Source organism: Cynocephalus volans, chromosome 15, assembly GCF_027409185.1.
Source record: "Cynocephalus volans isolate mCynVol1 chromosome 15, mCynVol1.pri, whole genome shotgun sequence".
Lineage (NCBI taxonomy): Eukaryota > Metazoa > Chordata > Mammalia > Dermoptera > Cynocephalidae > Cynocephalus > Cynocephalus volans.
The window spans coordinates 12,724,915-12,748,015 of NC_084474.1; the positions used below are offsets into that span (position 1 = coordinate 12,724,915).

At 41.6% G+C, this 23,101-nt stretch overlaps 1 protein-coding gene across 1 annotated transcript in view; it reads left to right on the forward strand.

Moving 5' to 3' along the window:
- The window catches only part of MRPL15 (mitochondrial ribosomal protein L15), a 43,163-nt gene extending 20,748 nt beyond the window's left edge, over nucleotides 1–22,415 (forward strand). Inside the window, exon 5 of the mRNA XM_063079835.1 lies at nucleotides 22,114–22,415. Within this exon, the coding sequence (XP_062935905.1) occupies nucleotides 22,114–22,352 (239 nt within the window). The 3' untranslated portion in view covers nucleotides 22,353–22,415. The remainder of the gene's footprint in view (nucleotides 1–22,113) is intronic.
- Nucleotides 22,416–23,101: the final 686 nt, after the last annotated feature.

Here is a 23,101-nt window from a genome sequence, read left to right on the forward strand (position 1 = left end):
GCTAATATGAATAGAAAAACAATTTTTCCATTAAAAAAACTCTCAATAATGGAAGAAATTATTTTTAAAAAGCATTATCATAAAACTTAGACTAATGGCATTAAGGTTTATTTATTTTATTTATTTATTTTTTTGTCTTTTTCGTGACCGGCACTCAGCCAGTGAGCGCACCAGCCATACCTATATAGGATCCGAACCCGCGGCGGGAGCATCGCTGTGCTCCCAGCGCCGCACTCTCCCGAGTGCTCCACGGGCTCGGCCCGGCATTAAAATTTATAAGATAAAAAAGCAAAAAGCAAAATCTGGTATTTCTTGATTTCTTCTGACAGAACAAAGATTATTCTGATAATTAATTCACAGTGAACTTAAATATAGAGCCAGAAATTCTCACAACTGTTTTGTGAGGTAAATATGTTTCCCATTTAATATGTAGGGAAACTGAAGTACATTTTCTGGAGCTGACTGGTACAGAAAGGTTGTATGGAAGGTTGAGCAGAGTCCGGTTTGTGCCCTTCAGTCGGGTAACAGAGATAGTGTAAGACACCATCTACCTAAGGCCAGGCTGTCAGTGTGATTTGGTTGAAGAACCTGGCAGTGTGCGTTGCTCTAAATCATTTGTAAAAGCAGCCATGATCTTGCTAGTTTTTGTAAAACTAGCAAAGTAAAATCCCTTTACAAGAAAGAAGTTCTCACTTCTTAACTGAAGCAGTCAGTAAAAAGGTACTTGTATGTTCTATTATTATCTCCAGATCTCTCCTTTTGTATCTTTGCAGCTTTGAACAGTCGATCTTTCTTTTCCCTCTGCTTCCTCCCTGCCTCTGGGTGTTGACCTTCTGGCAAAGCCTTTCCAGGGGAGCCCCATCCCATTAGAAAACAATTCCATCCTCCTCCTCAAAGAGGCTCTGCTTCCTAAGGCCCGTGTCTCTGATATCCTCTCTTTCTAAAAGACAGGTTTATCGAGGTATGACTTAACATCCAGTAAAGGTGTTTAGATGCACAGCTGAATTTTGACAACTTTGTACAGTCATGTGGCCACCACCACAATAAAGATATAGAATATTTTTGCCACCTCCAGGGTTGCCTCTAGTGCCTTTGTAGTCGACCCTTTTCTCCAAATCCCAGCACGTGGCAACCACGGATCTGATTTCTGTCCCTGTAGTTTTGTACTTTCCAGAATTTCCTATAGATTGAGTCACATGGTTTGTAGCATTTTGATTCTGGCTTTCTTCACTTAGCATAATGCATTTCAGAGAGATATGTCCATGTTGTTACCACGGCAGGTAGTTCATTCGTTTTTATTGCTAGGTCATGTTCCACTGTGTGGATGTATCACAGTTCATCTATTTACATTCAGGTTGTTTCCAGTTTCTAGTGATTATTAGTAAAGCCACTATAATTATAAGTAATTTTTGATTTATGCATGTTGATGTGTGTGTAAATACACATTTCTTTTTATTGATGAGGATGTGTTCCATTAAGCAGTTTGTTTATTCATTGACCTGTTGATAGGCATCTGCATTATTTACAGTTTTTGTCTATTACAAGGAATGTTGCTATAAACGTTTGTACACAAGTCGTGGCTGGACATATGCTTTTCTTTCTTGTGGATAAATGCTTAGGAGTGGAATGTCTGCATCATATACCAAACTGTTTTCTAAAGTGGTTGTGCCATTTTACATTCCCAACAACATATGAAAGATCCAGTTCCTCCACATTCTTACTAGCACATGGTGGGCCATCTTTTTCAGTTTCAGCTATTGTAATAGGAGTGCAAGTTTATCTCATTGTCGTTTTAATTTTCATGTCCCTAATAACTAATGATCCTAACATCTTTTTATGTTTTTTTTTTCCATTTGTATATCTTCTTGGGTTAAGTATCTCTTCATATTTTTGCTCATTTTAAGATTGGACTTTTTTCTTATTATCAACTTTGGAGTGTTTTTTATGTATAGTACATACTAGTCCTTTATTAGACATGTAGTTTTTGCATATTTTCTGTTTTCCTGGGGTTTGTTGTTTCATTTTCTTAACACTGCCTTTTAAATAGGTGCTTTTAATTTTGATAAAGTTCAGTTTATCAATTTTTATTCTTTTATGGATAATGCTTTTAGTGTATCTAAGATATCTTTGCCTAGCTTGAAGCTATAAAGGTTTTCTCCTATTTGCTTCCAGAGATTTTATTAGTTTTAAGTTTTACATTTAGATCTGTGATGCTTTTCAAGTTAATTTTGGTTTAGGGTGTGAGATGTGGGTCAAAGTTCTTTTAAAATTTTTTGGGGGCATATGGATGTCCAATTGTTCCAGTGCCATTTGTTGAAAAGACAATCCCTTTGCACCTTTGGCAAAAATCAGTCGATCAGATGTATGTGTGTCTGTTTCTGGACACTTCTGTTCCATTGATGTATGTGTCTGTCCTTTTGTCAGTACCACACTGTCTTGATTACTGGAGCTTTATAGTAAGTCTTTAAGTCAGGAAGTATGAGTCCTCCAACTTTGTTTTTTTCAAAATTGTTTTGGGCATTCTAGTTCCTTTTGTTTTCTTAAAAAGTTTTATAATCAGCTTGTCAGTTTCTATTAAAAATAACCTGCTGGGATTTTGATTGGGTTTGTATCATACTCTATAAATAAGTTTGGGGAGAATTGACAGTTTCACAATATTGAGTCTTCCAACCATATGCATGGTAAATCTCTCCTTTTATTTAGGTCTTCTTGATTTTCATTATCAGTGTTTTGTATTTTTTAGTGTATATAAATCTTAGACATGTTTTGTTGGATTTATTTTTTTGTAGATTTTGTTTGTATTTTCTATGTAGACAATCATGTTATCTGCAAATAGTGACAACTTTCTTTCTTTTTCAATTGCATGCCTTTCATTTCTTATCTTATTGCACTAGCCAGGACCTCCAGTATGATGACAAATAGAAGTAGTGAGGGCACACATCCTTGCTTTGTTCCAGATCTTAGGGGAAACCATTCTGCACTGTTAAATATGATATTAGCTATAGATTATTTGTACATGCCCTTTGTGAATCTGAGGAAATTCTTGTATTCTTTAGTTTGCTGAGACTTTTTGTCATGAATGGTGGTTGACTTTTTTCTATATTTATTGAGAAGATAACATGGTTTTTTTTCTTTAGTTTATTGATATGATGAAGCACACTGATTGCTTTTCTGATGTTGAACTAACTTGTATTCCTAAGATTTGCTAACATATTGTTAAGGATTTTTTTTCCCAACTATGTCCATGTGGGATATCAGTTTGTAATTATTATTATTATTATTATTTTTTGTATCAGGATAATGATGATCTGTCTTTCATTGTTTGGAAGACTGTGTAAAGTTGATATTACTAAATATCGTGTGGAATTTTCTAGGGAAGCCATTTAGGTATTGAAAGAAAGTGAGCCGAGATGCTGGGTACCATTCAAGCTTTATTAAAGGAAGAAAATCTGCTGGGCTGTGCTCAAAGGGGAGGGCAGCCCAGGGCTGCCCTGAAAATGGTGGACAGCACAAGGTGTGGGGATGGTAGAGCTTATATAGCGCACCAAGAGCTGGCTGATACCATCAAGGAGGGTCATTATGCTAATGTGGATCGGGGTGGAGAACTGAGTCCTCAAAAGGGGTTTCTGTTTAAGTCAGGAGGCTTATGTAAAGGGAACTGGGAGGGGCCCGGCGCTGGAGTGGCAGACGACCCCAGGACCATCCTGTGCTCATTGTGTGCACAATGGTGCGGGCCACGTCCAAAATCCATCAGGTATGTAGTTATTTTTGTGATCAGGTTTTTAAACTATAAATTCAATTTCTTTAGTAGGTATAGGACTATTCAGGTTATTTATTTCTTCGAAATGAGCTTTGGTAATTTGTGTCTTTCAAAGAATTTGGTCATTCATCTACATTGTCAAATTTATGGGTATAAATTCGTTATTGGTATTCCTTTATTCTTTTTAATTCTGTAGGCTCTCTAGAAATATACATTTCTAATTTCTGATAGTAATCTGAATCTTTTCTCTCTCTCTCCCTTTGTTTTTTATCAGACTAGTTAAAGGTTTATCAGTTTTACCGATCATCTCAAAGAACCATTCTTTCATTTCATTGATTTTCTCTCTGTTTTTGTTTTCAATTTCCTTAGTTTCTTCTCTTATTGTTATTTCCTTTCCTCTGCTTATGTTGGGTTCGGTTTGCTTTTCTTTTTGTACTATATTTCTGTGTGTATATACATACATATTTTAAATTTTATTTATTTTTTTGGCAGCTGGCCAGTGCAGGGAATTGAACTCTTGATCTTGGTGTTATCAGTACCATGCTCCAACCAACTGAGCTAACCAGCCAGCCCTTCTATTTCTGTTTTTTTTTTTTTTTTTTTTTTTTTTAAAGATGACCGGTAAGGGGATCTTAACCCTTGACTTGGTGTTGTCAGCACGAAGCTCACCCAGTGAGCTAACCGGCCATCCCTATATGGGATCTGAACCCGTAGCCTTGGTGTTATCAGCACCACACTCTCCCGAGTGAGCCACAGGCCGGCCCCTATTTCTGTTTTTTTAAAACAGGTTTATTGAAATATAATTTATATGTCATGAAATATATTGATTCTCAGTGTATAATAGAGTGGTTTTTAGTATGTTTATAGAGTTGTGCAGCTATCCCCACAATGTAATTATAAGACATTTCCATCACTGCAAAAGGAAATTTGGTGCCCATTAGCAGTCACTACCCCTTCTTTCCTCATCCATCCCAAGGCACCTATTAATCTACTTTCTGTCTCTCTATATTTGCCCATTCTGGACATTTTACATAAATTGAATCATATAATATGTGATCTTTTCTTTTACTTAGCAGAATCTTTTTGAGTGTCATCCATACTGTACATGTTGACGTTCTGTTGTAGCTTTGATGTTTTTAAGTTGTGATATAATTCACATAACATAGGGCTGGTTGCTAGTACAGTTGTTCAGAAAGTGGTGGTGTAACACCAAGGTCAAGGGTTCGGATCCCTGTACTGGCCAACTATAAAAAAACAAAAACACAGAATAAATCACATAACATAAAATTCACCCTTTTAAACTGTACAAGTCAGTGTACAAGTCAGTGGTTTTTAGTTTATTCACAGATATGCGCAGTGATCATTGCTATCTAATGACAGAACATTTTTATCACCCTAGAAGGAAACCCATACCCATTTATTTACTCACCATTCTGCCCTTCTCCCAGCCCCTGGCAATGGCCAACCTGCATTCTGTCTCCGTTTTTACTTAATCTGGACATTTCATGCAAATGTAATCACACAATACAAGTATAAGCCTGGCTTCTTTCACTTAGCATGTTTTTATTTATTTATTTGGTAGCTAGCTGGTACTGGGATCTGAACCCTTGACCTTGGTGTTACAAGGCAGTGCTCTAACCAGCTGAGCTATGGCCAGCCCTAGCATAATGTTTTTAAAGTTTATTCATGTAATAGCATGTACCAGTACTTCATTCCTTTTGATGGCCAAATAACATTCCATTATGTGGAACATTTATTCATTCATCAGTTGGTGGACATGTGGGTTGTTTCCATATTTTGGCTATTATAAATAATGCTGCTTTGAACATGTGTACAAGTCTTTGTGTGGATATATGTGTTTATTTTTTTTGGGTAGATACTTGGCAGTGGAATGAATTCCTAAGTGATAAGGTAAGTTTATGTTGAACTTTTAAAGAAACTGCCAAACTGTTTTCCAAAGTGGCTGCCTCATGTTACAGCACCACCGTTAATGTGTTCCTTTTTCACTGGCATTTGTTACTGTCTGTGTTTTTTATTATAACCATTCTAGTGGGTGTGAAATGATATCCCATTGTTGTTTAGATTTGCATTTTCCTAACAACTAATGATCTTGATCATTTTTTTATGTGCTTACTGGTCATTTGAATGTAGGAGACTGCATATTTTTCTGTGCATTTGAAAATTTTACAAAAATAATTGGGATTGCTGCCATTTATTGAGCATTGATATATGTCAGGCAGTTTTAAGTGCTTTTCATGTACATCTTATTTACCCCTCTCCAGGCCCCTTTATTACTCTCATTTCATAGATGAAAGAAATCAAGGCACAGAAAGATTAAGTAATCGGCACAAGGACACACAGCTAGAAGAATTAGGGCTAAGATTCAAAACCAGGTTGATTGACTACAGAGACAATGTTCTTAGACACTAGACAAATACTTGCTACATACACATACTACATTAAAATAATTAAAAATTTTTTTATTACGGTAAAATATATGTAACACAAAATTTACCATTTTAACCATTTGTCAGTGTATATTAAGTGGCACTAGGAACATCACGTACATTACGTACATTCACAACGTTGTGCAACAATCATCACCACTCATTTCCAGAACTTTTTTATCATCCCAAACTGAAACTCTACGCCCATTAAGCCTTAACTCCCTATTTCCCCCTACACCCAGCCCTTGGTAGCCACTAGTCTACTTTCTATCTGTGAATTTGCCTATTCTAGGTGCCTCATATGAATAGGATCATATGATATTTGTCCTTTTGTGTCTGGCTTATTTCTCTTAGCAGAATGTTTTCAAGGTTCATCCATGTTGTAACTTGTATCAAAATTTCATTCCTTAAGACATTAAAAAATTTTTAATTGTAAAATACACAAAACATAAAAATTATCATCATAACCATTTTTAAGTGTATAGTTCAGTAATGTTAATATACTTGTATTTACACTGTTGTGCAATAGCTTTCCAGAACATTTCATCTTGCAAAACTGGAACTCTGTACCCATTAAATGACAGCTCTCCATTTCTTCCTGTCCCCAGCCCCTTGTGCCACCATTCTACTTTCTTTTTCTATGAGTTTGACTACTCTAGATACCTTACTTAAGGAGAATCACAAGTATGTGTCTTTTTGTGATTGACTTATTTCAGTTAGCATAATTTCCTCTAGGTTCACCCATGTTGCACCATGTGCCAGAATTTCCTTTTCATGGCTGAATAAGATCGCGTTCTATGTATATACCACATTTTGTTTATCCTTTCATCTGTTGATGGACATTTGGGTTATCACCTTTTGGCTAGTGTGCATACCATTGTTATAAACATTGATATTCAAGTATCTAAGTCCTTGCTTTCAGGTCTTTTGGGTATATACCAGGACTGGAACTGCTGGGTCATATGGCAATTCTGTGTTTAACTATTTGAGGAACCATCAAACTATTTTCTTAAAATTAGTTTTTAAGTGCAAAGAGCGTCAGATGTACAAGGCACTGGGCAAAGAATTTTCAAATATTTAATCTATTAATCATTCAGATGCTTAATTTGTTTTGTTTGTTTGTTTGTTTGTTTGTTTGGCAGTTGGCTAGTATGGGCTACTGAACCCTTGACCTTGATGTTAAAAGGTTATGCTCTAACCAACTGAGCTAACAGGCCAACCCAAATGCTTGTTTACTGAATACTTCCTAAATACCAAACCCTGGGTATACCAGGGTGAGTGAAAGACAATGGCCTCTGCCCTCATGCAGTTTATGGTCTAATGGCAGAGTATTCACGCAGATGAATATGACAGTGGTGATAAGTGATAGAAATAGAACTATGTGGGACGTAACAGCAATTCAATTTAGTCAGGATCATGCCATTTGTGAATAGAGATAGTTTGACTTCCCCCTTTCCATTCTGGATGACTTTTACTTCTTTCTTGCCTAATTGTTCTGGCTACAACTTCCAGCACAATGTTGAAGAGCAGCGGTGAATTCAGACATCCTTGTCTTCTTCCTGATTTTAGAGGAAAAGCTTTCAGTCTTTCATTAATGAGTATGATGTTAGCAGTGGGTTTCTCACAGATGCCCTTTATCAGGCCAATGTCCTTCCCTCTATTCCTATTTTGTTGAGTGTTTTTTAAAAAGTCATGAATGAGTGTTGGATTTTGTCAAATGCCTTTTCTCTGTCTATTGAGATCATCATGCAGTTCTTGTCTTTTATCCTATTAATATGGTACATTACATTGACTGGTTTTCAGATATTAAATCCACCTTGCATACCTGGGATAACTCCCACTTGGTCAAGGTATATTATCCTTTTTTATATGTTGCTGGATTCGGTTTGCTACCATTGAGGATCTCTGCATATATAACACAAATATGAGGGTACTTCAGAAAGTTCGTGGAAAGCTTTGCATTATCTTTTGATTCTATTTTTCCGCAAACTTTCTGAAGTACCCTTATATATTTACACTTGTCTGTAGTTTTCTTGTGATGTCTTCAGTTTGGTATCAGTGTAATACTAGGCAAACAGAATGATGGGGGTGTTCCTTCCTCGTCTATTTTTTTGAGGAGTTTGTGAAGAATTGGTATTAATCCTTCTTTAAATGTTTGGTAGAATTTACCAGTGAAGCCATTTGATCCTGGGTTTTTCTTTACAGAACGTTTTTGGATGTTTAATTCTATCTTTACTTGTTATACATCTTTTCAGATTTTCTGTTCTTCTTGGGTCTGTTTTGGTAGTTTGTGTCTTGCTAGTGATTTATCCATTTCACCTAGGTTATCTCATTTGTTGGCACATAATATTTCACAGTGCTCTCATAATCCTTTTTTTTTTTTTTTTTTTTTGTCGTTTTTTCGTGACCGGCACTCAGCCAGTGAGTGCACCGATTATCCCTATATAGGATCCGAACCCGCGGCGGGAGCGTCGCCGAGCTCCCAGCGCAGCACTCTACCGAGTGCGCCATGGGCTCGGCCCTCTCATAATCCTTTTTATTTCTGGTTTGTACTAATATCTCTTATTCATTCTGATTTAGTCATTTGCTCTGCATGTGGCAAAAGATACCTTTTATATTACCTTAAGAATATTTCTAAACCCAAATATTTTTAAATGTAAAGAACCATGCATTTAAAATAAAACTAGAATAGTAGACATACTATGTGCAAGTGCCATAAATTTGTGTCTAGTCTGCTAACATAAAGATTCTATGCTTTTCCTTGTGCACTTTCTCTAAGTTCTAAACATTTTCCTTGGCAATGCCTTCTCATATCAAGCAGAAGTTTACGGTTTCCTGCCTCCAATATTACCTCAACATCCAGTCATCACTTAAAGGTGACTGTAAAGTACAAGACTTCAGGTCTCACGGGCTAACATTTATAATGTAGCAGATGTTATGAACTGTTGTTTATCTTAAATATAAAGAGTGACTGTGGTTCAGGGAAGTTCCTGGGGTGGTGTCTCTTTATTGCTTCTCCAGTGTGTAGGTGGGGATACCTCCCCAGGAAGGAAGTGGGTCATGATTATTCCTGTTCTGTGGACACAGAAGTTGCTGAAGGGAAAGGTGGGAGTGTGCTCTGTCCTGCACAGGGAGTCGTGCAGGCAGAGAATTAGGCCACGGGCAGCCCAGCCCCGCAGGCTGTTGCACAGTGATGCCTGTAGTGAGTCTAGTTCCTCTCCAGGGTCACATTGGCTAGAATAAAACTAAGTCTCTGGCACAGGATGGGCACTCATTCTAATGCACACTATTGTTTCTCATTCGTAAATGTCATGTACAGCATCACTGCAATTTCACTGTGTTGACTGGAGAATGAGAAAGCGTTAGGTGCAGCCAGATATCATTTGAATTTGGAGGCGCTGCTGTTAGAACCTTCCCCTCGCCTCCATGCAGGTCCCTGCTGTGGAAGCTTTGCTGTGGCTCTAGTGTCGCTGCCTGCCAGCTGATGGACTGGACACACTACTGCACTCTGAGCTCCTTTGAGCAGGGACTTGGTCTCACTTTGTGTTTCTTGCAGAACCTGACCCAGTGGCTTGCTCAGGTCAGTTCTCACTGTTGTTGGGTTGAATGGGCTGTCCGTGCCTTTTTCCCCATTTAACTAGTAGTCTCTTGGCTACCTGTATGCAGTAGCTATTGAGAATGCAATACTGCCCTCTGAGTTGACAAACTAGAGTGAGGAAACCATGGAAGTCATGAGCAATAATCTCTGAGACTCTTTCCAACTCTGAAGGGCTCCAAACGATCCTCCTTTTTCCCTCAAGTGTAAAGATACAGAAATATCGTCACAAATTGAATTTAGCCATCTCAAAATAGGCAAGACTGCCACCTAGTGACCAAATGTGAGCATTCCTCAGGGAGTTTCTAGGTTTGATCTTGGGCCTACTTAATTAGAATAATTAATTATTCGTGAATTTATACACTCAATAAACATGAAGTGCTCACACACCAGTCACAATGCTAGGCACTGGAGGTACTAAAATCATAAAGGCAGGTTTATTGTCCTACAAGCACACAGAGACGAGTAGAAAGGAATAGATAACTAAAAAAAAAAAAAAAAAAAGTAATAAATAACTAAAAGAACAAGACATTAAAATACAGGCTGGTGAATAGTATAAGTAATCTACATGCCAACTCTGGTTCGCTCTTAACATTAAAGGGATTGGAACCTGAGTTTGGGCATGACAGACCAAGGTCTCCATTGGTAGTAGGTGGTGACCAAGTGTGGGGACGGGAGGAGAAAAAAGGCAACCAAACCAAAAGTAGCCACGACAGCTTTCACGTTGATTTTCACGGGACTCTCTCAGAAACACTGTAAGGTTGGATCCCATTTTCCTTTTCTTTGGATGTCAATTTTCCCAAGTCTCCTGAACTTGCATTTATTGTACCTCCTAGCATCTTAAGGATAAAGAACAAATTCTTCCTTCTTGAGACTGCATACGTATTTGAAAGCTGCAAACTGTTTAAGGAAGAAAAGTCCCGGAAAGGGTGCACTCACAAGCTGGTGGTAACCGTGGTAACAAAGTGTTTTGAAGCAAGAATTTCCAAATGAGCCAGTCCTGGGTGTATGTCTCTATGTTGGCTTCTTACCCAGGAAGGCTGTTAAAACCCTAAGCCTCAGGAGGCTTATCTGCAAAGTGGCAAAAGCAATAGTATCTCCTTCATGTGGCGGTTGTCTGTGTAGGACAGAGAAGGCATGTAAGTCACCGAGCAAGTGCTGGGCACAGTGAATGTTCAGCAAGCATGCGTGCTCCTTATCCTTGTGAAGAAACGATAGGGACTGCTCCAGGGAAGAATGGTCCCTGCGACAAAGACTTCTTCCTTCCGCAGCAGAATCTCAAAGTAGATACTAGCTGGGCTAGGTTTCCCTGCAACTGTTAGGGCCCCAGGTGAGTCACTTAATACCCACCTGCTTTGTGTTTTCACTTCGAAAATTCAATTCATTTCCCCAGACCAATAGGCTGGGTGCCTCCTATAATTTAGTCTGTGCTAGCTGCTGGGGAGACAAAACAGAACGTGAAAATGTTGCTTTCAGAACTGCTTCAACAGGAAGACAGTGGGCAAGAGTAAGTGGGCAAATGTTCTTAGATACTGTGGTTACAAGAGTAAGGGTGGAGCACTCCAGGAAGCTGATTTGGGGCAATTGGTTTTTTGTAACAGTTAATTCAACATCACAAATTCATTTCAACATTTAATCAGGGAGAAAAATGTTTGACTTACAAATTTTTAATGTCTGAAAATGATCTTAACATGTAACTAAAACTTTCTATCTATTTAGGCAAATTTAGTTTTATAGTCAAACTCACTGAAATTCATTACATAAGAGGAATCTTCAAAAACCTCATGGAAAGCTTTGTATTATCTTTTAAATAAAATTTTCCATGAACTTTTTGAAGCTCTCTCCTGTGCATATAAATTTAAGGTCTTGCTACTCACAGTGTGGTCCATGAACCAGCAGCATTGGCATCCCCCGAGAGCTTGCTAGCAGTTCAGAGTTTCCTCACCCTTCAACTTCTAAATAAGAATCAGCATTTTAATAAGATCCCCAGATGATTTCTGTACATGGAGAAGCTCTGATGTGTTACGGCGCCCGCATTATTGCAGTACCACATTTCGAACACGAGACGGAGCTATTTCTTCAAATTTCCTATACTTCAGCGTCGATGTTTTAAGTTGCTTTTTGCGATCAATTTTTTTCATTAACATAACATTTTGCTATTTAAAGGAAGAGAAAAACAACACAAAATGTTATGATATATATATAGGTTGTCCTTGACGAATGATTGTGGAGAAAAATGTTTTAAAATTTATTAAAGTCTAAAACATTTTAGAAAGACAAAAGCAATTATTCTATAAGTCCACGTAAATATTTGAAAATGTATCACATTCTTTGTATTATAGGTTTGGATGGAGCTACAATAAAAGTAAGTAAATTAAAAAACTTTTGCTTTAAACTATGGATGTGTGTGTATAATTTATTTCAGGAAGTGTACTCATTAAAGAAATATATAATAAGGATGGCATCGTATTATGACATTAATAAACTGTGTTGAATCTTTAACCCCTTTAACATCATCATCAAAGACATCTAGTCAAGGTCACTGACAAAAATGAACTTCCTGCTTCTTTCCCACAGAATAAACAAAGAAATCTATAAATCGAGACTTCAGGCTTACAGCTACAGGGAACTCTAAATGACAGGAGAGAACTGGCAACAGCTGCTCGCCCTGCACCTTGTGCCCCTCTGCTCCATGCCCTGTGCCCCCGCACTCCTGGGCCACACCAAATCACCACAGGCCTTGCTTCTCTCGGTGCAGTGACAGGCTGCAGGATCTTCTCACAGAGGGTGAAACACGGTAGCGGCTCCTTGAAGCACTTCTGTCCTCTTCACTTCTAGGTCTTAGGAGCAGTCTTCTTGGAGAGGTTCCTGGCTTGTGTTGGGCCTAGTGCAGTCGGGAATTAAGGAGCTCCCTTATCAGCTCGCGGTCCTATTGCAGTCCCCATGGTCGTTGGTCTCTTAGGTTTCCGTTGTGAGTTGCAAAGGGCTGTGGATGGATAAAACACCCTGATAGAGAAATGAGAAGTTCATAGAGGTAGTTCACAAGCACACGAAATCTGCACAACCTTACAAACGAAATCACAACCATGGAATCCAGTGTTGGCAAGAAGGTATGGGACTGGGTGCTCTCCTGTGCCATTTGTTGGGACTGTATTTTGGCACAGCCTGTACAGTGCAACTTGACAGTAATTGCCAAAATAAAAAATTCCCTTATCTTTTGGCCCAAAGCCATGTTCTACTCTAGAAATTGTATTCTGACACTGGAAGCCTGACTAAGTGGCCTGCAAATGTGGAGAGAAGGCGAGCTCCCCAAACTGCTTTCATGTTCCTGTGCACCTGCCACCCGGCTCCATGCTATTTAGTCTTGTTTCATAGATAAACCCAAGACAGCAGAGCTGTGGTCCCTGCATCCAGGGAACTGCCAAATCCAGATTTCAAAAGAGTCTTCAGATAGTCCCCTTAGAAATACCAAACTGCACCAAAAACAAATGCAAGGAAATGGGACGCATGGCACTTAGGGGTTAAAATGTTTCATGTTATTCGAACAGGATTGTGAAATAAAGGCTTTTCGGTTGGGCAGAGGAACACCCTCAGCCAGCTGAGCCGCACTGCCTTCTGCCAGCTTCTGATTACTCAGGCAGCAGGAACTGGGAGAAGGTGTCCTGGTCTTTGTTTCCACTCCCCGTCCTGACAGCTCGTCTGTGGGGACAACCTTTCCATCTCCCGCCAAGCTCTCACCGGGGGAGAAAGGTGTAGCAGGTGTCAAGGTCAGAAATAGAATCCAGTGTTCCAAATCCTATTGTAACACAAAAGAAAACCAGCAAGGCTGTTTTTGGTTCCTGAGTGTACTACATAATAACCGAGCTAAGTTTAAATCACTAGAGGTGGATAAAATGGAAAGAAGTTACTTAGACATTTGCACTGAACCGTAAGGAATGTTCTCTGACTGCTGCAACTTCTTTGAGCTGGTCTAAATCCTAGCTGCATGGTTATGTTCATTTAATTGTCCTCAAGAGCAGGGCAGGTCTCTGGGCTATCTGACCAAGCAAAGGAAAGACCATTTTGCTAATCTGTCCCTCCCACTCCCAGCACCCCCAAATTAGAAATTACTTTTGAAAGCACATAAATGGTGGAGTAATTAAGCTCATTTTACCTTGTCTTCCAGGTACATATAAGCCATGCTCCATCTACAAAGCTAAGAAAAAAAGGCACACCTTTATAAAACACTCATGATTTACTACAGTATTTTTTCAAACAAAAACAACTGACATTCATTGAGCACTTACACTGTGCTGGGCCTAGATCTGAGTTCTTCATGTAAATGTGCTCAGCAGCCCTCACAACAGTCTTCTGGGGCTGGTAGGAACACCTGCTTTCATAGTTCCTGAGACAGGGTCTTTCCAGGGAGCGTCTTGAGTAGGGCTGAGTGATCGACAGCCATCTGCCCCACGGCTGCCGTCATTGCCACGTGTGTTACACACCCTTGGTAGTCTTCCTGTTGGCACATGAGGACATCCACAATCCCTGCTGTTTCCCATCCTTAATCATTTGGAAAGGACTGTGCCTGTGTCCTGAAGGATTTTTGATACCTTGAGTAAGGTCAAGAAAACAGCAGCACCAAAACTTGGAGAAGGGGTGTTGGAAGCTTGACGAAAGTCCCGGAGAAAATGCTGCCCAGAGGTCCTGGAGAAAATGCCGCCCAGAGGTTGCCAGGGCCCAGAGAACAGCATCTGTCTTTTGGAAACACGTGGACAATAGGGACCAGTCAACAGACAATTCGGGAGAGTTGGACTCTGAATTGAAAAAGATCTAGAAGTAGCCTAATTTGTTAATTTTTCTTATATTTTCCTTCTCATGTGTGCATAAGAATGACATGATTAAAAACCTGTATCTAAATTAAGTCTAGGTCTGGCCGGTTAGGTCAGTTGGTTCAAGCATAATGCTGATAACACCAAGGTCCAGGGTTCCATCCGTGTACTGGCCAGCCACAAAATAAATAAGTAAATACAGTCTAATAAGGATTTTTTGTGAAGTATAAAATAAAAACTTGAAGTAACAGGAAAGCACTGTGTCATAATTTAATTGGCAGTGTTTTTTCTCAGTGGCTTATAAAATATTGACATTTTTATCTTTATTTTTTATATTGGTGGCTGGCTGGTACAGGGATCTGAACCCTTGACCTTGGTGTTATCAGCACCACGCTTTCTCAAGTGAGCCCCCAGCCAGCCCCCAAACTGACAACATTTTTAGATTTGTTGAGGTATGGTATGTTTTAGGTAAATTTTGCATATGAGGAAACTGAGGCACAGAGAGGTTAATCAACTTGCTTAAGGTTGCATGGGTAGTAGAAGATAGAACTAAGATGTGAACCCAACAGGCTGATACCAGGGTTGATGCTCCGAGCTACCCTGGAGTGTGCTCGTTAACCACCTGGGTCTGGTTCTGCAGCTATGATTTTGGCTGGGTTCCTCCCCTCTGGCCTGCCTTTATTCTTGCCATTTTGAGTCCCGTTCTCCAGTCCTCCAGATAATCTGAGAAGTTCAGTGCATACTTTTCTGCTTAAATCAGCCAGGGTCAGTTTCTGATGCCAGGGACAACTAAATGATAGCAGCAGGAAAGGCAGTCTAGATTTCACCAGGAAATAGCTGTGCCCACAGGGGGCTTTAATGTGTTGAGAAGGAATGAGCTATGTGGGTATGGGGGTAAGAACCGGGGGCCTAAATGGGCCTCTTTGCTTTAGTCTTTTCTCCTGAAGCTCTGCGGTCTGGGCGACACATTGAGCCTTCCATAGTCACACTGAACTGAACCCACACGCTTTCCCCACCTTCCCTTCCTTACAGGCGCGTTGGACTGTTTCCTTAACCCAGCACCAGCTACTGGGCAGGTGGGAAAGTGTGGGCCATCACAATACCCAGACTGCTACATTTGCCTTTAGGGCCCTTTGTGTTTCCCTCTCTAGCAATGTAGATACTTACACATTTGTTTTTGTAATTATTTGTTTAATATCTGCCTTCCCCATTATGCCGAGTCCTGAGGACAGGGATCTGGGCTATTTCATGCCTGGCAGTAAGTAAGTAGGCAGAAACCGTTCTGCTGTCCTGAATCTCCGATTGTTCTCCATACTGTTAGTGTACAAAAGGTACTTTACAGGCTGAGGCCCGGGAGCTGGGGTGTCTCGTTCTCCGGCACAGTGAACACTATCCTGGATCCACTCCACTCCCGGTTCCGAGATCCCCCCTCCAGGCCTGGGTCCCCTTGCCTATGTCCTTCCTGAATATTCCATAGAGAAGAAGGCGGGGCCGGCCTATGACCCCCAAAGGCATGCGATTGTGAGTGTCAGCGTGCACTGGTTCAGCCGGGGTTAGGAGACAGGCGGTGGAAGCTAAGCAGGGGTAAAGTCAAGGCTGAACGCAGGCCCGGGCGGCCCGGCGGTGGCGGTGGCGGTGGCGGTGGCGGCGGCGGCGGCGGCGGCCAGGGGTGGCCGGGGGAGCGGCGCCTGCGCCCCCGCCTGACCCCCGCGCCCCGCGCCTCACGCAGCCAGAGTTCTGCCGCGGGGAGGGTGGAACCTAGGACATCTTGAAGACTTAAGCTGCCATTAGGATAAGGAGGGAGTCTGAAGTCGCGGTCACGTCGGGTGCCTGCTGTTTTCCCTGTCGTCACCCTGGGGCCGACGTGCCCACTGGCGGACCTTCACGCCCCACCCGAGTGCGGGGCCTGGGTCACCAGCACTAGTGACCTGGGAAGGAGCCACTGCCCAATCCTCAGAGGGAGGCGGCGGAAGCGACGTCAAAGGCCAACTGTGTTTTGCTCAGAAAAGGTGAAACAGGTGCCAGCGTTTTGCTGCGTGTGATTCCAGCTCGGATACAAACAGGTCACAATGGAGACAGAGCTGGTGAAGCTCATGCCTTATCCCGGGAACCCTGAGGAGCACGCGATGGATCCACCGTGAAGATACAGGGCTGTTCCCAGGCTACTGACCCCGGGGGAGGCAGGGCCAGCGGGAGCGCTGCAGACAGGAACAGCCTCCAGGAACAGCGGCCTGCTCCACCTGCAGCACCACCCGGCTGCTGTTACCTTCTTCCGTACAGCCTCATAGGACGGCTCACAGGGTCGTGTGTGTGTGCACATGAGTGTGTGTGAACGAGAGAACACACACGCGCGCCTAGGAAAACTCAAGCCTAACAAGCCATTAGATCCTATTACAAAAAGGAGAGGAGCTTATTAACTCCTTGGGGAGATTAATGATACGAAGGGGAAAGTTCTGAGGGCTACAAACCAGGTGGAAGGGGCAGCCAGGTGTATAGGCGCGTCCTTGCTAAGAATATGGATTCTTTTAAAGCTCTTCCAGGGGGTAGAAGCTCACCTTTAGCTTTGGATGGACTCACTGCCTGTCATGCTAGCAAGCCAGTTAACCCAGTTTTTCTTATTTACAAATGATAGTAGTAGAAGCTTCTAAGAAGAAGATTCTGTAGGTGAGAATCCATGATACTGTTAAGACAGGATAACTTACGGGCTAGGGTGTGACATTTGAAAGATGGAAGAGAAGTTTTGCCTGTCGTGCTGCCTTCCCCTGGGGGCAGATGTCTGTGCACGCTCAGGAAGCATCAGCCCAGTGTGTGTTCAGCCCAGTGTGCGTGCGGCCCATGCTGGTCCTTCCCTAGGACCACGCTCTCCCCCGATACTGAGAAGATCATGGGTGTCTTAAGAGTGCACCAGCTCTGACTGTTGATCACCTAGCAGATCTGGCTTCTCCCTTCTCTCTTGCGAATGGCAGCTTTTGGAATGGCTGTTGCAGAGGTAAGGGCCAGAGCACATCAGGCCTCGGGCAGGCCATGTGGCTGAGACGTCAGCATGTCAGGGAGCCAGCAAAGCCCACCCCCCTCCTGAGCATCTTGAAAGGTGCCTCAGGTGGCTAAAGGGCCTTATAATCATTTGACAGCCTGCATCCCTTGCATAGAACTGCGAATTTGCTTTCCTGCTTGCTTTACAAAACCCACATGTTCTCTTAAAATCATTTTCAGGTAACTTTTTTCATTGGTTTTCATGGTGATATAAACATACTCGGAACTCATAGTCAAGTTAACTTTAAAAAAAGATAATCTCTTACAAATGGTTCTATTTCTTTCTCTGGCTATTTGGTGTCAAGATGACAAGTGGCTTGTAGGTGTGGGGTCTGTGTAGGAAGTTTCCTACATGGCCACACTGAGAATGTTTATTGTAGAAAGGGAACTTTTGCCCTGTGAAGTCACCTCCTCCAAGTCACCAGTAGCTTTCTGATATTCTATCACAGGAAATTCCTGATGGTCCACAAAAGCAGTCTTCTGTGTGCAGCTGCAGAGGGAGAGAAAATAATCGCTAAATTCGACAGTAAAGTCTGGGGACCTGCGTTTGGGGGTGGCCCAGCACCTGGGCCCTGTGAAATGCAAACTGGGAGGCTGTTTGAAAAATGTCAAAAGAATCCAAGGAACAAAGGTCACTGACCTTTCATTGTAATTCATTTAATGCAGAGAGAAAGGTGCTAGAGGATGTCTTTTGTGTCCCAACAAGGTAATGGGAACTTATATTTAGATCTGGTTTTTTTGAAGCTGTAGTAACTGCAGTCTTACCTAGCAGTTGATATTAATTACCAAAATCTCATCTTACAAGTTTAGATAAGACAGTGGTATGTTTGAAGTATCAAATTTTGGGTGAAAAATTGTCTTACATCAGTGATTTCGACTGAAAACATTAACACGCCCCCAATACTTAATTTCTGCATCCACTTCAATTCACTGTGTGGCACACTCCACATGCCTCAATTCTCTTGGTCTCAGTTATCTCATCTGTAAATAAAGGAGTTTCCTGAATCTTTACTCTTCCAGATTTGAGATCCTGGGATTCCAAGTCTTTCCACGTCCCTACGTAGAGAACAGCAGGATCCATCTGTCACACTGAGTGGGGGCCCTGAACAATGTATCTCCAAAGCTTTCCAGCATGTGTCGATGTCACGGTGCAAGTGTCCTTTCCCTGGAACAGTCATTGCTCTGACGTGGTGGTATAAGAACGAGAGCTAATGCCAGTCTGAAAGACAAACAGGTTGAATTGGAGATTGACTTCTCTGAAATAATAACCCTTCATTTGAGGTTGTTTTTGGGCTTTTTGAAGACTACTTCAATAGCTGTTTCTTCTGGAGTCCCATATAACAAACCTAGGCTTTGCATAAAATCTTTAGTGTTTTGCAGCTGTATGTTTTCTTGAGTATCTTCAATGCACCTAGTAGCTTGCTTGAGGTGGTGCACTGACAAAGAGTCTCCTTGACCACACTTTAGTCAGGCTCCTTTGAATCCTCTTCCCAACTAGTCTTTGAAATTTGGACTTTTGTGCTCACCTTTGCATCACCCAGTTTTAGAAAGAATCCCATAGAGTTGGTTTAGCCAGAATCCCTGACCCTCGATATCTGGTCGCTCTTGATTTCTGATCATGCTCAACGTCTGGTCACCTTCCTCCCCCTCTCCCTCCCCCAGGTGATGTTTGATCACCCTGGCCTGCCCTCAGCAAGAGTGCTGTCATGTCAGTTCAGCCAGAACCCCCTTACCCCTGATGCTTCCTTTCAGTAATCCTCGCTCGGATCCTTGGCCATAAACTCCCCAGTTTTCCTATTGCATATGGAGCTGAGCCCAGTTCTGTACTGAGGTCTCTCTCCCCCTATTGCAATAGTTCTGAATAAAACCTGTTTTCACCATTTAACTGACCAGCTTTGGTTTTCTCTGAACCACCTTGAAGGTAAAAATCTTGTTTGATGTTTTAAAACTGCTGCAATCGGATTGGCCTGAAGAACACTTAAACGTGCCCATTGTTCTCTCTGCAGTGAGTGGAAGGTTCAGGAGTGGTGCAGATTCTCAGGGGCCAAAGCAGGCGTGGAGCTGGAAAGGAGCGAGTCAGTAGTCCCTGTGGCCTTCTGCTGGCAGCCGCATTTTCTAGCCACACAACTGGCGGCAGCTACACACCTCCCACCAGCCACAACAATTCGTGGAAATTAATAAATGCATTTATTGGGAGAGGTCATGGGTGAAACAGGAAAATCAGTCCCCCAGCTTCCCAGACAAATACTCTAGGATTGAATTTCAATAGAAACCAGCAGCCTCCTTCACAGCCCTGAGTATTTAGAGCAAACAGAAATGGTTCAAGTTCTTAGGTAGTTCAGCAATGTTAAGTAATAGTTCTTGTGTTTAGTTAACAAACGTGTTTGGAAGAGGTTTATCTCACAAAATAACAAGTATTAGAAATTCTGGAATGTGGGGAGACTGAATTAATGGGCCTGATTGTCATCCTCCAGACAGTGGTCATAAAGAAACAATAATTTTTGCTTAAAATTGACACGTTTTATGGGAGAAAAATTTGCAGTTCTATGGGAGAAAGAATAGTCTCTTCAACAAATGGCGCTGGAAGAAGTGGATATCCATGTGCAGAAGAATCAAATCGAACCTCTCCCTTAAATCATACACAAAATTAACTCAAAATACAGTATAGACCTAAATGTAGGAGCAAGAACTATTAAATTCTTAGAAGAAAACATGAGAGGTTTGACATTGGATTAGTCAATGGTTTCTTAGTCATGACACCAAAAGCACAAGCAACCGAAGAAAAAGTAATCAGGACTATAAAAAAACTTAAACTTTTTGCGATGCAAATGATACATCAGGAAGGTGAAAAGCTAACCCACGGAATGGGAGAGAATATTTGGAAACCACGTATCTGATAATAAACTGATATCCAGAATATATGAAGAACCCTTGCAAGTCAACAGCAAAAGACAACTAACCCAGTTAAAACATAGGCAGAAGATTTGAATAGACATTTCTCTAAAGAAGATGTATAAATGGCCAATAAACAGATGGAAAGATGCTCAACATCACTAGCCCTGAGGGAAATGCAAATCAAAACCACAATGAGATAGCACTTCACACCCGCTGGGATGACTAATGAAAAGGGTGACAGTGACACATGCTGGCCAGGGTGTGGAGAAGTCAGAACTCTCATGCCTGGTTGGTGGGAATGTAAACCGGTGCAGCTGGCGTGGGCTAAACACAGAGTTACCATGTGAACCAACAATTCCCCTCTTATGTATATGTCCAAGAAAGCTGAAAACATATGTCCACACATACACTTGTACAGGAATGCTCTTAGCAGCGTTATTCATAATACCCCAAAAGTGGAAACAGCCCAAATATCCACTGAATGATGAATGAACAAACAAAATGTGGTATATACACCAGTACAGTGGAGTGCTATTCAGCAATAAAAAGGAATGAAGTACTGATACATGCTGTAACATGGATGAACCTTGGAAACATGTTAAGTGAATGAAGCCAGGCACAGAAGGCCACATATTGTATGATTCCCTTTATACGGAATGTGCAGAGTAAGCAAATCTATAGAGACAGTAAGTAGGCAAATGGTTTCTTAGGGCTGGTGTGTGTGTGTGTATGTGTGTGTGTGTGTGTATTTGTTGGAGAAGTGACTATCACTGGGTTTCTATTTGGGGTGATGTAAATATCCTGCACTTAGATCGTGGTGATGGTTGTACAATTGTGTGAATATATCAAGACTAAATTGTATCCTTTAAATGGTGAATTTTATGATATGTGAGTCATACCTCAATGAATCTTTTAAAATAATCAACACGTGGGTAGGTGGGTGATAGGACATTGTGATGCTCTTTCTGGGCCCCACACTTCCCTCTTCTCCTGCCCACCAGATCCTGGCCCAGACAGTCAGGGAGGCCTCCTCCAGCAGGGCTGTGAGAAGGGAGGCCTGCTCCTCTATGGATTCCTCTCCTTGGCTGAGCCTCAGAAGAAGAGAGGCCACAAGAAGCCCTTTGGGCTAGTTTTGGTTACGAGAAAAGAAAATGATCTAACACACTGAAAAAACTTACATGCCTATTATTGGACATTTCTTTTCAGACCTTTAAAGATGTTTTTTAGTTTCTCAAAACATCTTTTTAGAGTGTAAATATTATATATTTCAAATTGACGCTGTATTTGATGCTCTGTCTAGTTCTTTTCCTCTTATATATTAAAAGTACTCACATACATATTGAAGATGCATTAGCATTTTTGCTGCTTCATTTTGCTATTCCAGAGTCTTATTTTCTTTGTTCTTTTACTGTTATGTATTCTAGAATCTTTTTGTTAACCATAGCTGGTTGTGGTGGCCATGAAGAGGCATCTATTTGATTTTATACTTGCAGAGAATATGGCTAGCACAGTTCTAGTTGGTGAGCTCTGGTATCTACTGTGACATTCATGCAGAGGATGTACTGTCCTTGACAGCTCCCAGCAAGTGGCTGAGCATCGCAGGGAGTCCAGACATGTTCCTGGGACACCTCGGACCAGTCACCTTGGCTCTAGGACTCTCAATCAACCTTGCTGAAACTTTTCCAGAACCACACTGCAGTCTCCAGCCATCCAACCTTCCTCTCCTGCAGAGCCAGGGACCTGCTCCTGGCAGACTGACTACACTGGACCCTTGCCCCTCTCAGGGCTGTCAGGTGGTGTCTCACCACTGTTGATGCTTTTTTCAGGTCACGATGTTGTTCTAGTCTGATTAGCCAACCCATGCAAGACCACTGTGGCCTGTGGAGCTGATCTGAGTCATGTATTTGGTTTTCTGGACCATTTGCATTCTGACAACATTTGCAAAAGGCAGTCAACAGTGGGCTGATAGTGAAGGTGGTAGAGCTTCTGTGCTTCCTACTATTCACAGACATCCTGTGTTGTTGAGTATTGAAACTGCCTCCTCAAGAATTGACTGAAAACAGGCTGGCCGGTTAGCTTAGTTGGTTAGTGCATGGTGTTGATAACACTAAGTTCAAGGATTCAGATCCTTGTACTGGCCAGCTGACAAATAAAAAAAAAAAAAGGAAACAATTTCTGATGCTACTCTCGCCTTTTCCTGGTCCACACACCTTAGCAAGACAGTTTGGTCACTGAATTTGGCTCTCCTCAGAGAGAAATGATCTCTTGGCTGCTTCCTAGGTAATGATCAGGATAAAAGATGTGGGACTGATGATCAAGAACTGTGAAGGGTCTGAGATTTTACCCTACTTGCAAGCTAACCAGTGAGCTTGCCATAGTTTCATGGGTGTTGGCAGTGGATACGAGACCCCTGGGTCAGAGACACAGGACTTCACTAATCATGGCAATAGCAGAAGCAGAGTTTTAGCATTTTTGCACAAGTTCCTTGAGCCCAGTTCCCACAGGGTGATGTGATGGGGGCCAGTGAAATCTGAGCATGCAGTAGGTTGTGTATAGGAAAGGA